At 46.4% G+C, this 18,063-nt stretch overlaps 1 protein-coding gene across 2 annotated transcripts in view; it reads right to left on the reverse strand.

Moving 5' to 3' along the window:
• The window catches only part of zgc:114181 (uncharacterized protein LOC619255 homolog), a 127,453-nt gene that overhangs the window by 19,687 nt on the left and 89,703 nt on the right, over positions 1-18,063 (reverse strand). For both annotated transcript variants that reach the window (XM_034173900.1, XM_034173901.1), the window contains exons 2-5: positions 12,373-12,483; positions 11,155-11,298; positions 10,615-10,777; positions 3,544-3,632 (exon numbers count right to left, since the gene is read on the reverse strand). In XM_034173900.1, the coding sequence (XP_034029791.1) occupies positions 3,544-3,632; positions 10,615-10,777; positions 11,155-11,298; positions 12,373-12,483 (507 nt within the window). The remainder of the gene's footprint in view (positions 1-3,543; positions 3,633-10,614; positions 10,778-11,154; positions 11,299-12,372; positions 12,484-18,063) is intronic.

An 18,063-nucleotide genomic window follows, 5' to 3' on the forward strand; every position in this document is an offset into this window, starting at 1 on the left:
GCATGGACGGAGTCCGCCGTCCTTCTTGCCCACAAAAAAGAAACCACCACCCATCGGGGAGGTGGAGTTCCGGATCAACCCGACAGCTAACGAGTCCCGGATGTAGGTCTCCATTGATTCGCGTTCCGGACGTGAGAGGTTGTACAGCCTGCTGGACGGGTACTCAGCGCCCGGTATCAAATCAATGGCACAATTGTACGGACGGTGCGAGGGCAGCGTGAGTGCCAGATCCTTGCTGAAGACGTCAGCAAGGTCGTGGTACTCAGCCAGCACCGCCGCCAGATTGGGGGGGACTAAAACCTCCTCCTTAGCTGTCACACCGGGTGGAACCGAGGATCCTAAACACTCCCGGTGGCAGGTTTCGCTCCACTGAACCACAACCCCAGACGGCCAATCAATCCGGGGATTGTGTTTTAACACCCATGGAAAACCCAAAATCACTCGGGAGGTAGAAGGTGTTACATAAAACACAATCTCCTCCCTGTGATTCCCAGACACCACCAATGTCACTGGCTGAGTCTGGTGTGTGATTAGTGGAAGAAGGGTGCCATCTAGTGCCCGCACCGACAATGGTGATGGTAAGGCCACTAGAGGGAGCCCAACCTCCTTTGCCCATCTGCTATCCAGCAGATTCCCCTCCGACCCCGTGTCCACCAGTGCTGGGGCATGAAGGGTTAGATCCCCACTCAGGATCGTGACTGGGATTCGTGCAGATCGTCGGGGTTTCCCCACGTGGGTGTTGTGACCCACCCTTAGCCCAGTCTCTAAGGACGAGTGTCTCTAATGTCTGTTTCTGGCACACGGTCAGCAGGAGGAGGTGCTGCAGCAGCGCCCTGAGCACGCGCTTCCACCTGGGCGGTGAGAGCCTCTATCCTGCGATTGAGAACACTGCTCTGCTCGGTAACTAAGTCCAACCGAGCGGTAAAGGCGGTTAAGATGTGCTGCAGCTCACCCAACACGCCTCCTGCTGGCGCCTGTGCACCTCGCTCTTGAATTGGCTGTTCAAGCGATGGTTGACGCCCCTCGGGATCCATGACGCTGGCCGAGAAATCCTGTTGTGAAAGTGACGTGACATGGACCCACAACAGGGGGCGTTAATGAACGGACAATGGATAAGCCAAAAGTAACAATTTAATGTTGTGAATCGCACAACGACGTACAGACAATAACAATATGGTGGACTGTCAATCATACACCAGGTGACGTGTGGGCAGGCTCGACGATAGAAGACGCCTGGCGAGAGAAGAGCTGGATCCCCACACAGCTTCCACCACCAATGGAGCTGAAGAACACCGGAGCCGCCAACCCCTGTGCCCCAGGTGGCCGCTGTCTTCAGCAGTCAGACCCGGTACTGCTGACAGAGAACAGAGACAGTCCTGATGAGTGTGAGTTCGCACACTCAGTAATCCCACAGTCAGTGTTTAGTAAAGGAGGGAGAACCTCCACCTCCAATCACACACTCGTGCAGCTCCTGGTCAACCACTTATCTGGGGTGGGGTGTGAGGCGAAGCCGTCGCTGTCACACCAAACGCCAATCCTCCAGATAAGGCAACACTCCAGGAAAACGGCTGCAATAGAAGTTCAGGTTATTACACACAAAGTGTCTGTCAGCAGAGAAATTACCTGAATGGTAGTTGATTTCTCGGCGGGGAGGTGGAGTTGCAGTCCGGCCTTTATGGTGGTGGTGATAAGTAGTGGATGAGTGACAGCTGGTACGGATGATGAGTGACAGCTGTCACTCCTGGTTGCTCCGATGCCCTCTCGTGCTTGAAGCCCGCACTTCAAGCAGGGCGCCATCTTGTGGTGGTGGGCCAGCAGTACCTCCTCTTCAGCGGCGCACACAACACTTTGGCTGTTTTAAAAAAGATGGGAAACTTCACAAGACAGGTTGTTTGTAAAGAATGTCGTGCTGCTGAACCATACGGCCGCCGCTGCTCCACTCGGACTTTCCTCAGATTGTAAACCTCCAGTAAAACTCTGGTGAGAAAAGTATCTCAAATTACTTTTGCCAAGGCGGTACTCTGTCAATGAGTGACTCACTTTAAGTCACTGTCTTACTGTTTAAGTTCTCACTGTGTGATGAGGCAGGTTCCACATATGAGGGAACCGGTTCCTGTTCCATAATACTGAATCTGGTAAATTTGCTGCTTATAAGGAGTAAAACAAATCCTCTGCCTCTAGTAGAATCAGCAGAAGAAGAAGAATACCATAGTCCCAGACGGAATTGCAGCTTCTTATTTTCTATTTGAATTTTTGGTATAACTTCTTTGCATCATGTTGACTCGCATCGTATTGCATCATCATCAAATACATATCAAATTGCATCAAATCAGGAATAGGGGTGAATCATATCGTATTGTCATGTATCGTCATGTATCACTATACTATGTATTGTATCGTCAACAGTGTATCGAGATGTGTATTGACTCGTTGTCAGTGATGACATGTACTTGCCTACTGGACACAGTCTCCTCACCCCTCTGCCTTCTGGGAGGGGCTACAGGACCCTGTATGCCCGAAACTCAAGACTGAAAAACAGCTTCTACCACAGAGCTGAACACTGACCGGATCAAACCCAACGGACCGTCTCCGTGCACATCCACTACGCCACTTTAGCACACTGCATTCAGTTGTAAAAAGACTGTTTATTTGCTTTTCATCCTGCCTTTGCTAACCATAAATATCCTCTCATATTCCCTCTGCTCCCTGTTTATATCGGATTTTTAACTGTTTTTATTTTAGCACCTGGAGGATGGCTCCAACAAAGTTTCATTGTATTGTGCAATGACAATGAACAAATCTTATAGCAACTGACACCCTCCCCCATCACATACACACACACACACACACACACACACACACACACACACACACACACACACACACACACACACACACACACACACACTGCTCTTGGGGGAGAACTGAGTCACGTTGAGGCCCTGACCCCGTTCAGACAACTAGAGCAGAACTAATCTAACATGCTGTTGATAATCTCTGAGAATGTTCAGTACGTCTTAAAATCTTTTACATTTTCTACAGTCTGGTGACGCTGACCGAGCGCCCCCCCCCTGAAAATTGGTCCACCCTGCCTTCACTGCGCATGCGTCATTAGCTGCGCTATCACCTCATTTCTGGTTCAAACTGCCTCCAGTCATCATCTATCTCAGCGACTGATATCTGAAACTTTTGTACAACCACAATTTCCACATAAATTCAGCATTATTTCATCATAAAAGACGGAGGAAGCGATCAGAGCGCCACAGCTACACGAGCTGCTAGCTGATGCATTCACTGCACGTTGGTCATTTCAAAGCATCACAGAGTTTCTGCTTAAAACTGACTTTAGAATGATTTAAGAGGTTTTACCTTTATCATCTGATAGTTAATAATCACTTTAATCCATTGATCGCTTTGGGTGAAGAGACTCTGTTTCAGACAAGCTGCTGAGCTCCGAAATGATAAATGCGCAGTGGAGGCAGGGCAGACTGTTCGGTCTGCGACACGGGGTCTGGACCGGGCTGAGCTTGGAGGTGGACTCACCATGCTGAGGGCCTGGTACGCTTCCACAGCATGTATCCAGGCTAAAACCGGTGCCTTGTTGTCTGATGCTCCTCTTCCATAAAGGTTTCCTAAAAGCAAAATAATACAAAATACAATCATTCTTTAAGCACACACAAGTTATGAAAAAGTACGTGGTCTATTAGAAAAGTATCCGACCTTATTATTTTTTTCAAACACCATATGGATTTGAATCACGTGTGATTACATCAGACATGCTTGAACCCTCGTGGGCATGCGAGAGTTTTTTCACGCCTGTCGGTTACGTCATTCGCCTGTGGGCAGTCTTTGAGTGAGGAGTGGCCCAACCTCTCGTCGATTTTTTCATTGTTTAGGAATGGCTCAGAGACTGCTGCTTTGTTTGATAAAAATTTTTTCAAAACTGTAAGGCACAACTGAGTGGACACCATTCGATAAATTCAGCTGGTTTTTGGTAAAAATTTTAACGGCTGATGAGAGATTTTGGTCTGGTAGTGTCGCCGTAAGGACGGCCCAGGGCGCCTGATGGTGATCTGCGCTTCGAGGCGGCAGCGTCTCACCGTTTCAAGTTGAAAACTTTCACATTTCAGGCTCTGTTGACCCAGGAAGTCGTCAGAGAACAGAGAACTTTCAGAAGAGGTCGGCATGAGGAGTTTATTCGGACATTCCATTGTTAACGGACATTTTGTAATGAAAGAACGTGCGAGCAGAGTCGCATGTTGGGCCGGACCCGACCGCGGGGGGTCGCGACAGGAAAAACACCTCCATTGGAAACCTTAACGGGCAAGTTGGAACATGCCCAAGCTGTTAAACAATTTCTCAGTTACTCACTTGTTGAAAGCCATCAAAAGCCACCTGAATTTTACAAATGGTTTTCAACACGGAGGTGTTTTTCCTGTCGCGGCACACACAGATTCGCCGAGTCGTCACGGAAACGACTCGGCGAATTTGCCCGCACGTCTTTCATTTAAAAATGTCCTTAAACAGTGGAATGTCCGCATAAAGTCCTCATGCCGGCCTCTTCTGAATCTTCTCTGTTCTCTCACGACGTTCTGGGTGAATTAAGCCTTAAATTAAGATGTTTTCAGGTCGAAACAGGCCAACGACTGCGCCTGGAAGCGCTGCAGGACGTCCCGCTCCGTGAGAAGTCCTTACACTGACAGAAACACCCCATAATCTCTCATCAGCCGTTAAACTTTTCACCGAAAACCAGCTTAATTTCTCGAATAGTGTCCACTCGGATATTCCTCACAGTTCCAGAAAAAATTTTGATAAAGCAACGCGCGCCGTCTCGAGCAGCGTGTGAAACAAAGGAATTCAGCCGAGAGGGCAGGACCACATCTCACTCAAGGCCTGCCCACAGGGAAATGACATCACCGACACGCGTGAAAAAACTCACGCATGCGCACGAGGGTTCAAGCATGATTGGTGTAATCGCACGTCATTCAAATCCATATAGTTTTTAAAAAAATAAAAAGGTAGGATAGTTTTCTAAAAGACCTCGTAAAACTGTGAAAGTAAAGACAGCAAAAACAAGAAGGAAAAATCATAAAATAATAAACAACAACAACAGCAAAACCCCCAAAAATCAATATGGGCTCAATCTGAGTGGTGGGCACAGATGCCTTGAAAGAGTACAAATCCATAGTGCAAATGAGGCCACGGACTCCAAAGTGCTGACTTAATGGTCAACATTATGCAGGGGTGTTTGATAGGCACATTGTGACATCATCCAATCAGAATGTCTGCCTGAACCAGTTGCACTGCTTTGATAACCCAAAGACTGGAGATGTACTGCACAAACCCTCCATGATATCACCCACAGCTTTTCTGAAGAGACCCGGAAGACCTGTTTGGAGGCTCAGTAAGTGCTGCTCTTTGTGTTGCCATGTTGGCAGCATTTATTCCACCTACATTACGGCTTACCCATAAATGGGTAAAGCATTGACACATTGGCAAGACCTTGTCTAACCTGGGTGGGATGAATGAACCTCAAACATGCCCCATCTCAGATTTACTGACCAAACTGAAGCTAACAGGCTAAGCTAGGATTTATTTTATTATTATTAAAGCGTATTTATAGGCAGCTTACTTGGGTGTAGGTATTAAAAATGATGACCATTTTATTTCCTTAGTGGCCATGGATTAACAGGATCTGACATCATCAAGTGTCTGATAGCTGGTAAAAGTGAGATTTCACTTGATGGAGATACTGGAGCACAGACTTCTTAGGTGACTTGCTAGTACAATTAACGACACAGCAAGCTATTTTATGACAGGTATTTGCACTAAAATGCTAGAAAGGACAGACACGCGCCTTCACAACAGCTAGCAGCCACAGCTCGCAAGGCTGTGAACTCTGTGAACTTCACAGCGGCACACACTACCTGCTAGTGACCCTGTCCCAATTATCCATAACTTTATGTCTTAAAATATGTTCAAATGGTGAGTTATTTTTTTTTTAAAAAAATCACCTTCTCCCCATGTACAGTTGTCATCAAAATGTTTTTCCTTCTTGTTCTTGTTTTGTACCAGGCTATGAACATGCTTATCTCACTTCTAAAGTTTTACATTTTAACATGGGCTTCTATGACAACCTGCTTGCTTCTGCAGCTAGTCAAGGATCTTCTTCTGTATAGGCTTCATTTTTGATGGCTGGAGATTGGGGCTTGGGATAATGCAGGAGTGACTGCACATGAACATTAAATATCTTGTCTTTGAGGTGTATTCGATTAAATATAGGTTGAAGAAGATTTGAAAATCAATGTATTCTGTTTTTATTTACATTTTACACAACGTGTAACAGAACACAATGTGTTGGGGTTGTAGAAACAAACACATATCATAACTAAATACCAAACTACAAGGGGAACCACAAAGGAACAAAGTCCCAAAACCAAGGAACAAAAGCTAAAAACTAATCTGGAACTCAAAATGGCTAAAGCATGCATCCAACCAGTGACAAAAGTTATAACCAGTGACTTTTCACCAGTGGTTGGATTTCTCTGTTCATTATACTTTTGCCTCTTGTTGAGCTCCATTCTAGTTTTGTCTTAGCCTTTTGTTTTCTTAGTTATCTCTTTTCAGTTCTTACATTTGTTTGCTGGTTTGATTCTTTGTTCCTTTCATGTTGGGTTTTCTTTGTCTTTATTTTGTAGGCTTTTGGTAATTATCTTTGTTTTGGTACTTGTTTTTTTTTCAATGTTGGTTTTGGGGAGTGTCACTTTTATGTTTCCGTTGCTTCTGCTCTTGTTTGTCACGCCCACCTGTCACTGAACACTCTTGTCTCTTGTCTTCCCTTCTGTGGTCCGACCACACGTTAGTCCTTGACCTTCATGTTCTTGTTCCAGCCTTGTACCACAGCCTCATTTTGTCTTGTTCAATTTCCTACCCATGTTTTGACCCTGCCTTGTTTCTTGACCTTGCTTTTTGTCTTTGCTTCTGAACTCTGCCTCACCGTGTATCTGAGCTCTGTTTGTTTTTGGACCATGCCTCTGCCTCACGTCTGCCTGTTACCTCCACCTGGCTGATTGACAAACTGTGTACCGAACCTCTGCCTGTTTCCTATATACGAGGTCTATTAGAAAAGTATCCGACCTTTGGCCGGGGAAAAAAAAAACTGGCTTACCTGGAGGGTTGGAAACCTAATCACCCTCGAAGTACACTCCTTGGGACTCCACACACTTCTCCCAGCGGTGTCACCACTGATGGAAGCATTCCAAAAACGCCTCTTTCGGGATGGCGCGCAGCTTCGCCGTCGTTGCAGCCATGATGTCCTCCCTTGTCTCAAAACGCGTTCCTTTTAATGGTCTTTTAATTTTTGGGAACAGCCAAAAGTCGCAAGGGGCCATGTCAGGAGAGTATGGAAGCTGTGGAACCACAGGAGTTTGGTTTTTAGACAAATAAGTCCGAATCAAGTTGGAGGAATGAGCTGGAGCATTGTCGTGGTGGAGGCGCCAATTTCCTGTGGCCCACCACTCCGGTCTCTTGCGCCGTACAGCATCACGGAGGCGACGGTGGACATCCCTGTAATACTCCTTCGTTACTGTTTGACCCTGTGGCGCGTACTCGTGGTGTACCACATCGCAGGAGTAAAAAAAAAAAACAGTCAGCATTGCCTTCACGTTGCTGCGCACTTGGCGCACCTTCTTCGGTCGTGGCGACGTGGAATGCTTCCACTGTGACGACTGGAATTTTGTTTCTGGGTCGTACCCGTACACCCAGGACTCATCGCCGCTGATAATAGTGTCCATAAAGCTGGGATCACTTTGTGTGGAGTCCAGCATGTCCTGTGAGACTTCCACACGGAGGTGCTTTTGGTCCGCCGTCAGCAACCTTGGCACGAACTTCGCAGCCACTCACTTCATGCCCAAATCTTCTGTAACAATGGAATGTGCCAAAAAAGTACTGATGTCCACTTCGTCTGCAATTTCTTGGATGGTCACTCGACGGTCCCGCATCACCACAGCGTTCACTTTGGAAATGATCTCGTCATTTTGGCACGTCGATGGTCGGCCGGAGCGCGGCGAGCTCTCCACCGTTACGCGTCCGTCTTTAAACCGTTTGTACCACTCCTTAATCTGTGTGGTGCTCATAGCTTCATCCCCGAAAGCCATCTTTATCTTTCGAATGGTTTCCGCTTGGCTGTCGCCAAGTTTCTGGCAAAATTTGATGCAATAGCGCTGCTCCAATCGTTCTGCCATTTTCCTTGCAAGAAAAATCCGCCGAGCGCACAGGACCACTCCCCACACAAAGGCTGCTCACAGGCGAATGACGCAGCCGGCAGGCGGGACAAAACTCATGCATGCGCACTAAGGTTCAAGGTTCGCTGATGCAATCTCACGTGACTCAGATCCATAAAGTTTTTAAAAAAATAAAAAGGTCGGGTTTTTTTCTAATAGACCTCGTAGAGCCTTTTCTTACTCCAACACCTGCATTTGTGAGTTTGTATTTGTGTCTGACTCCTTTTTGAGCCACCTGACATTAACATAAAGACAAAAGACACAGACAGGGGACAGACCACACCATTCTTTGTGTTTTTGTGTCAGAGTACAGGTCGTGCATGGGTTGCCACAGCCAGGTGACACGTGGACATGTTCTTAGCCTTCTCCACCTGCGGGGGTGGTCAACACTGAAACACCACTGTGCAGGATCATGTCCAGAGAAATGCACCACATGGGCAAAATGTCATAGCTGATGTTCCCTCACAATGGGCCTCATGTATCAACGTGCGTACGGCGATACTTGAGCGTATATGGGGTGTACGCCAAAACAGCTGCGCTACTTGGCATTTATCAATGTGGTCGTTGGCGTACGCTGCACAGAAAATATACACCAGGTTGAGAGGTGGCGTAAATTATACACCAAAATGAACCAGCGCTGGAATCCACATAAAAATCAAACTGATCAACATGATAAACAGTTATACAAATCAATGCATATGTTAGATAAATAACACTTTCCTGATTATACTACATAATAATCAATACAAATCCCTGCTGGTCTATCGAGCACAATCCGTGGCCACAGCGCTGACTGCAAAGAAAGCGCCGTGCGCCTTTTTCTCCAGAGCCTGGAGCCAGCGCAGCGCTGAACTTAACTTTATGTGGTGTGATCGTTTTAGACTATGAAATTGCTAATTACAACTGTAGTGTTGTCATTCCCTTCACCTGTGCTGCAATCAGGTTTTGTTTTCTCCATTCGTTTGTTACAATAAAATAAATAAAGAAATACATTTTAAGAATAAAGAAATCTGAAAAATTAGGCGTGTCTTATTAATTGAGCGAGCAAATATCCACATGTCAAGAATTATTGACATGTGAAAAGAGAATACAGTGGTCCCTCGCTATAACGCGGTTCACCTTTCGCTGCCTCGTCGTTTCGCGGATTTCTTTAGTCCAATTTTGTATGCCTTTTTTTTTTTTTTTTTACAGTGTTCTGTGTTCTGCGTGTCTGTTTATAAGAATCTTCTCGCCCAGAAGAAAAAAGAGCGCCAACAACTACTCATAACTGTGTTTGTCACTCGGAAACAGACACCTGCAGCCAGGTGTGAGTGGAAAAAGGCGTGGCATCAGGACGAAGAGGCGCGATCTGTGAAATACTGGTCAGTCACTATTAATAATTTCTTATGTGTCCAACCTTGTACGTTGATCGTTAAAATTAAATTCATTAGTTCTAAAAGCCATCATAATTATTTATAGAAAACATTCTATTTTTATTTCTCAAACAAATGTTTGGGCCTGAAAACAGGTTGGTCTTATTTTTCTACTAAGGTTTGAACTTTGAGAGTGTTTACACACGAGAGAAAAGTGAGAAAATGTTCATGCCTGATTGAGAAAGTGTATAAAGTGTGTAGTGAGGGTTTTTCCAGCTTTAAAACGTCTATAATAATTGTAAAAAATAACGCTGACTACGTCACGGTTTCACGTATTATGGGCTATTTTTTAGAATGTAACTCCAGCGATAAACGAGGGACCACTGTAACACTTTTTTGATTATACTACAAAACAATTGATACGACAGCCGCTTTTGACGCTCTATTGGCACGCGTCGTGATTGGTGGAGTTCTTTTTCTTTGCCGTCTTCCTGGCTTCCATGTCGTAAAATGAGGGTGTGTCTGAAGCGGAGTCTGAATATTTATGGGCGTGTTTATTATAATTATGATTGTTTTCACCCGCCGCATATATCAAGGTCACATCAGGCGTACGCCGGAAATGTGCAGGTGCGCACTGCTTGATACATGTCACGGCAACTTTGGTGTACTTCAAATTTACACCGTAAATTTACGCCACAAGTGCGCAACTTTGATATATGAGGCCCAATGTCACAGTCTCCCCCAGGAACTCTTTGTTTGACCATAGACCTGGTACACCTGGTTAGTGTCCAAGTCTCACAACCGCTCAGTAAGACAGGAAGCACCAGACCCTAAAGATTTGGACCTTCATTCTCCTGCAAAGATTTCAGCATCACCAAACACCTTTGTCCAGTGACCTCATGACTTCATAAAAATGACTCAGGCAACTGGGGACCCAGAGACATGAATGTCACTGCTGAGATAAGTAAATGTCTGATTACCGTTGATGTCGGTGAGGTTGTAGGGGTTTGTAGCCCAGCCGTCTTCTAGCTTTGCTGGCTGGATGTCCAGGTGTCCGTAGATGCAGACTGTGCTTTTGTTGACGTCACTGCCAAACTGAGCCGTCACCACTTTAGGGAGAGCCAACATCGTCCCATCAGGAAGCTGGACACATTAAAGCAGAACAAATACCATCAATGAGTATTTCATGAGGACTCACAAGGTGATATTCATAAAATGAAGTCATAGTTTGATATCAAAGGCTGATCTGCTGCTGTTTTTTTTTTTTTTTTACCTTTCACTAACACATTTGTTCATACTGTAATTCTGTAATTGCTGGTGAAAATATGAGTAGATTGACCTTCCGTTCGATCTCCAATGTGCATGTTTGGGAAGAAGCCTTGATGTTGCTCAGTAACGAGCAGCCTTTATGAAGTTTTGAGCACATTTGGTTCAGTCCCCATCCCCAATAACTCAACATCTCATCTTGTCTGAAATATGAAACATTAACTCAACAGTCAGGATGAGGATGACATTCAGACCTCCTGTTCGCCAATGTCCACCAGCTCCACCGTCCCTCCCATCGACCGTAGCTTCTGTGCTGCCACCTCCATCATCTGATGCAGCTCTGCTCTTTTATGGACATTACTGGAGTCACTTTCAATCGACACCCACTCTCGCAGAGCCTAAGAAACCCAGACCCAGAGAGAGCAAGAGAATCAAAACACAGACACACTGCTGAAAACACCAGTCTTAACCCCGATCTAGGTCCTCGCTCAGCTTCCTGAGAGCTCCTATTGGCATGATGTGGTCCAAACTGTCGAACTCTGCTCATATCAGATTGGCTGGTCAGAGGTGTAAGATGTGCTAATGCTATGAGCTCAGGCTACACAGGGTACGAAACCAGGTCCTCAGTGCTCACAGTCTGTTCAATTCAATTTCAGTTTATTTCATTTATATATAGCGCCAAATCACAGCAAAATTGCCTGAAGGCGCTTCACATAAGTAAGATCTAACCTTACTAACCCCCAGAGCAATCACACAGGCGACAGTGGTAAGGAAAAACTCCCTCTGATGATTTGAGGAAGAAACCCCAAGCAGACCAGACTCAGAGGGGTGACCCTCTGCTTGGCCATGCTACCAACACAATTGACAATAGAAATATAAAGGAAATTTTGGGAAATTTTGCCGGTGCACAGGACAGGAGGGCTAATTTGTCAGCATTAAGCAACAAGAAAAACAGAAGAAATACTAAGGTGATCGCCGCTACGAGCCCTAAGCTTCACTAACAGACCCAGACTTAAGATAAAGTTGAGGTTGCGGCCCGCTCTGTTTACTAATAAATGAATTTAAAAGGGTGAAAAGCATCGTAACATACTGTGCCAGTATGCTAGCCATATGAAAGGGAAAATAGGTGTGTCTTAAGTCTGGACTTGAAAGTCTCTACAGAATCTGACTGTCTTATTGACGCAGGGAGATCATTCCACAGAACAGGTGCACGATAAGAGAAAGTCTGTTGGTAAGGCTTCTCAGTCAGGTAGGAGATATCTCGATGTTTACAGTAAATGGAGTTCTCCTTGTTCTTCCAGAAGGTCATTTATGTGGATTCTTCAGTTTTCACAAAGTCCTGCCCATTTTCACACCTATCAAATCAGCCCTGACACCCATGGTATAACCCCTCCCTCTTGGAGATGTGTCACATGACAGAAGCTGGAACTGTTTGTGGAGTTTGAAATGGTTTTCAGAAATAAAGCTCATACCTCTACATATTCTTCTTGGTGATTGTCAACATATTGAGCCAGCTTTGTGTAGTTGAAGGACTGGATGTGAGGAATGACCAGCAGGATGGAGGACAGGATGGAAAGATTCATCTGTGCAGAGTCGGAAAGGAGCAGATTATGAAAACAAGATGAAACAGATGTAACTGGCTGGAAAACATAATGCAGTTTGTATTTATTGCCACCAGAGGGCATTTTGTATTTGGGATACTTCCCTTGGATCACGTGAGATTTTGGAGCTCTATAAAAGAGGACCTTAAGACATCCTCTCGTCTTTCTGGTTGTGACACACAGCGGTTGTCCGATATCGATGTCAGGGATAAGGGGTCAGTGTCACAGGGTATAAATACTGGAAAACCCTGAATTTTAGTGACCTTTTCTCGGTTTAATTTATTCTAAAAAAAAAAGTTGTATTTTCACTTTGTAAAAACCACTAACCACTAATTTATTTTATTCAGAATTAAAGAACCCTAAAAGGCATTTCTTGTGTCCTGTGCAGTGTCAGCTTCACCAGGCTACACAGATCTGATTCTTAGGGGGCGCCACAGCAGATCAGTCCTCACCACTTTGCTTTGTTTTCTGCATTCCCTTCTGTCTCACAAACCAGCTGCATGTCCTCCCTCATCACATCCAAAAACCACCTCTTTGGCCTTCCTCTTCTCCTGCCTGGTGGCTCCCTCCTCAGCATCCTTCTCTTTACATAGTATACAAATAATGAATGTTTATGAGTTCAATGGTATGAATATTTCATGAGGTGAAAGTTGGAACCAGTTTTCACCGCTGGGGGGGAAGGAACCTGAGCTTGTGCAGGAGGTTGAGAGATACCGACTAGAGATAGTCGGGCTCACCTCCACGCACAGCTTGGGCTCTGGTACCCAACTCCTGGAGAGGGGCTGGATGCTCCACTTTTCTGGCATTGCCAACGGGGAGAGGCGGAGAGCTGGGGTTGCATTGCTTATTGCTCCCCAGCTCAGTCGCCATGTGTTGGAGTTCACTCCGGTGAATGAGAGGGTCGCGTCCCTACGCCTTTGGGTCGGGGACAGGTCTCTCACTGTTGTCTCGGCATACGGACCATGTGGCAGTGCAGAGTACCTGACCTTCTTGGAGTCCCTGGGAGGGGTACTAGATAGTGCTCCGACTGGGGACTCCATTGTTCTCCTGGAGGATTTCAACGCCCACATGGGTGGCAACAGTGAGACCTGGAGGGGGGTGATCGGGAAGCACGGCCTCCCTGATCTGAACCCGAGTGGTGTTCAGTTGTTTGACTTCTGTGCTAGTCACAGTTTGTCCATCACAAACACCATGTTCAAGCACAAGGGTGTCCATAAGTGCATGTGGCACCAGGACACCCTTAGCCGGAGGTTGATGATCGACTTTGTAGTCGTATCATCTGACCTTCGGCCACGTGTCTCGGACACTCGAGTGAAGAGAGGGGCTGAGCTGTCGACCGATCACCACCTGGTGGTGAGTTGGATCCGCTGGGAGGGGAGGAAGCCGGTCAAACCTGGCAGGCCCAAATGTATCGTGAGGGTCTGCTGGGAACGACTGGCGGAATCCCCTGTCAGTGAGGTCTTCAGCTTCCACCTCCGGGAGAGCTTCTCCCAGATCCCAGGGGAGGTTGGAGACATGGAGTCTGAGTGGAACATGTTCTCCACCTCCATTGTCGAGGCGGCCACTGTAGCTGTGGTCGCAAGGTCTGTGGTGCTTGTCGCGGCGGCAATTCCTGAACCCGGTGGTGGACGCCGGAAGTGAGGGATGCTGTCCAGCTGAAGAAGGAGTCCTACTTGTCTTTGTTGGTAGGTGGGACCCCGGAGGGAGCTGACAGCTACCGGCAGGCCAAGCGTGCCGCAGCCCGTGCAGTCGCAGAGGCAAAAACTCGAGTCTGGGAGGAGTTCGGGGAGGCCATGGAGGAGGACTATCGGTTGGCCTTGAAGAAATTCTGGCAAACCGTCCGATGCCTCAGGAGGCAGGAAGCAGCTCTCCACCAGCACTGTCTACGGTGCAGGTGGGGAGCCGTTGACCCTGACTGGGGATGTTGTCGGGTGGTGGAAGGAATACTTCGAGGATCTCCTCAATCCCATTGTCACGTCTTCCAAAGAGGAAGCAGAGACTGGGGCAGACTCATCCATTACCCAGGCTGAAGTCACCGAGGTGGTTAGAAAGCTCCTCGGCGGCAAGGCTCCTGGAGTGGATGAAATCCATCCTGATTACCTTAAGTCTCTGGATGTTGTGGGACTGTCTTGGCTGACACACCTCTGCAACATCGCGTGGCGGTCAGGGACAGTGCCTCTGGATTGGCAGACCGGGGTGGTGGTCCCTCTGTTTAAGAAGGGGGACCGGAGGGTGTGTTCCAACTACAGGGGGATTACACTCCTCAGCCTCCCTGGAAAGGTCTATTCCAGAGTACTGGAGAGGAAAATTCGACCGATAGTCAAACCTCGGATTCAGGAGGAGCAGTGTGGTTTTCATCCTGGTCGCGGCACACTGGACCAGCTCTACACACTCCATCGGGTGCTCGAGGGTTCATGGGAGTTCGCCCAACCAGTCCACAAGTGCTTTGTGGATCTGGAGAAGGCATTTACCGTGTCCCTCGGGGCACCCTATGGGGGGGTGCTCCGGGAGTACAGGGTCCGGGGTCCTTTGCTAAGGGATATCCGGTCCCTGTATGACCGCAGCAGGAGCTTGGTTCCCATTGCCGTTAGTAAGTAAAACCTGTTTCCAGTACACGTTGGCCTCCGCCAGGGCTGCCCTTTGTCATCGGTTCTGTTCATTATCTTTATGGACAGAATTTCTAGGCGCAGTCAGGGTATAGAGGGGGTCTGGTTTGGGAATGTCATCTCTGCTGTTTGTGGACGATGTGGTTCTGTTAGCTTCGTCAAATCAGGACCTTCAGCGTGCACTGGGGCGGTTTGCAGCCGAGTGTGAAGCGTCCGGGATGAAAATCAGCACCTTCAAATCCGAGGCCATGGTTCTTGACCAGAAAAAGGTGCTTTGCCCTCTTCAGGTCGGTGGAGTGTCCTTGCCTCAAGTGGAGGTGTTTAAGTATCTCGGGGTCTTGTTCACGAGTGAGGGAGGGATGGAGCGTGAGATTGACAGATGGATTGGTGCAGCTTCTGCAGTGATGTGGTCGCTGTATCGGACCGTCGTGGTGAAGAGAGAGCTGAGTAGGGGGCAAAGCTCTCGATTTACTGATCGATCTACATTCCGAGCCTCACCTATGGTCATGAGATTTGGCTCATGACCGAAAGAACGACATCGCAAATACAAGCGGCCGAGATGAGTTTCCTCCGCAGGGTGGCTGGGCGCTCCCTTAGAGATAGGGTGAGGAGCTCGGTCACTCAGGAGGAGCTCGGAGTCGAGCCACTGCTCCTCTACATTGAAAGGAGCCAGTTGAGGTGGCTCGGTCATCTTTTCCAGATGCCCCCTGGACGCCTTGCTGGAGAGGTGTTCCGGGCACGTTCCATCGGGAGGAGGCCCCGGGGAAGACCCAGGACATGCTGGAGGGACTACGTCTTCCTTCCCCCGGAGGAGCTGGGGGAGGTGTGTGTGGATCGGGAGGTCTGGGAGGCTTTGCTTGAGCTGCTGCCCTGCGACCTGACTCCAGATAAAGCGGAAGAAAATGGATGGATGGATGTTCATGGATGAATGAAACTCCTCCAGCAAGGCGGGGCACGGGGCAGCCAGACTGGTATGTGCCTGGCTGGGAGTGAGCCCCTCTTTGTCCCCCAGTGGTCTGTGGGGCTGTGTGAATGAAAGGTGGGAGTCTGGAGGAGAGTGAAACCCGGCTCATTTTGGTGAGACACCCTGTGCTCCTCCCTGGACATTCATCCAGAAGCACCTTAGGGGAAAATACACACTTTGTGTCTGATCACAGTGTGTTATCATCAGCTAACCTCAGCCTGCTTCTTTACGGAAGTATATATATATATATATATAAAACAATTTAGACACCTGATCTTTTCTCATAATTATAGGATCTTTTCTCGTAATTACAAGATCAGTGGTTTGATTTTTTTTTTTTTTTTTTAAATCTAGTGAATGCAACTATGCTTCCATACCCACTAAACAATTTGGCTCAAAACTACCTTCCTTTTATATATTCAAAATTAAGAACTTGAAATTATGTTTAACTACTATTTACTTCATACAAAATGGCAGCCTATTTTGTAGTCCAATCGCTTCAGACATAAAGTTGTGTGTTTTGTTTAGTTTTGTTTTTTTGTTAACCTAGGCTCAACAGAAATACACCAAAGCAAAGCAACAATAAAGTAAATGAACATTTTCTGTGAATATTTACAGAAGTTATGGCCGCACACTTGCTGAAGTAAAATCAACGTCTGTAGGAAAGACCAGGTTAAAGCTTGACGTTGTAAGAAGGAAGTCGTAAATACTTCGGCAATGCTAAACTGGGCTACACACTAGCTAGCCAGGTAATTAATCTAGCCTCATCTCTATAGTGGCTCACCTAGCTGGCTAGCTTGGCTAGTTAGCATGTAGCTGGAAAACTAAACCTGTGTAGGCCTGTGACAATGTAGGTGGTACAGTGGCTGCAACACCAAACCTTACTGGTTCACATAGACTGAGGGGATATCCCGCCCCCTGTCTTCAGCCCACAGTTGTCCGGTGTTGCAGGCCGAATGGTCTGCCCCTAAAAATTGGTCCGCCTTTTGCATCTGTGCATGTGTCATTTTGGACCACAGCAACACCTCTGAGACGGCGTCTCTTCAGCCAAAGCAATCAAATGGATTAATGGGATTATTAACCATCAGATGATAAAGGTAAAATCTCTTAAATCATTCTAAAGTCAGTTTTAAGCAGAAACTCTGCGAAATTCTGTGACGCTTTGAAATGACTGACGCGCAGTGAACGCATCAGTTAGTAGTTTGTTTAGCTGCCATGCTCTGATTGCTTCCTCCGTCTTTTATGATGAAATAATGCTGAATTTATGCGGAAATGATTGTCGTACAAAAGCTTCAGATATGTGTCGCTAAGACAGATGATGACTGGTGTGCAGTTTGAAGCAAAAATGAGGTGATAATCCGTGAATCGTGTCATGGGGGGGAGCGATTTTTAGGGGGACCATTTGGTCATCGACACCGGTACCTGGTGGAACCTAACTTCTTTTTTTTACTGGACTGATCAGATAAAACTAGTTGAGACCAGGTGACATGCATACTCAAACAAATAACTAACTCTCTAAAAAATATACCCTTAGCAAAAAGAAGTTTATTCAAGTGTACTATGAGTATACATATTTTTTTACTAAAATTGAGGAAGTATACTTGAAAGTGACTTTTTATAAACTATATTTTATATACTTAAGAATAGTATAGTGAAGTATACTTGGCTTATACTGAAAAGTATAAACAAAAATCTAAGTCTAAGTACATTAATACTAAGACTTACACTTATACTTTAATACTAAAACTTATACTTATACTTTAGTATACATTTTACGTCTTTTGGCCACAAAGTACTAACACTTATTGTGCACTTGGAGCAAGATATATCTAGGCATAGCAAATACTTTAAATAGTAAAAAATAAAATATACTAAAAATAAACACACAGATATAGCTAACAGCAGTTAGCAGTTGTACTTCCTAATTTAAGCTTGCAGTTGTGAAATTGTGCATTTGTATGTGATGGTTAGCTTTTAGCACTGCAGGTCAAA

Source organism: Thalassophryne amazonica, chromosome 7, assembly GCF_902500255.1.
Source record: "Thalassophryne amazonica chromosome 7, fThaAma1.1, whole genome shotgun sequence".
Classification (NCBI taxonomy): domain Eukaryota; kingdom Metazoa; phylum Chordata; class Actinopteri; order Batrachoidiformes; family Batrachoididae; genus Thalassophryne; species Thalassophryne amazonica.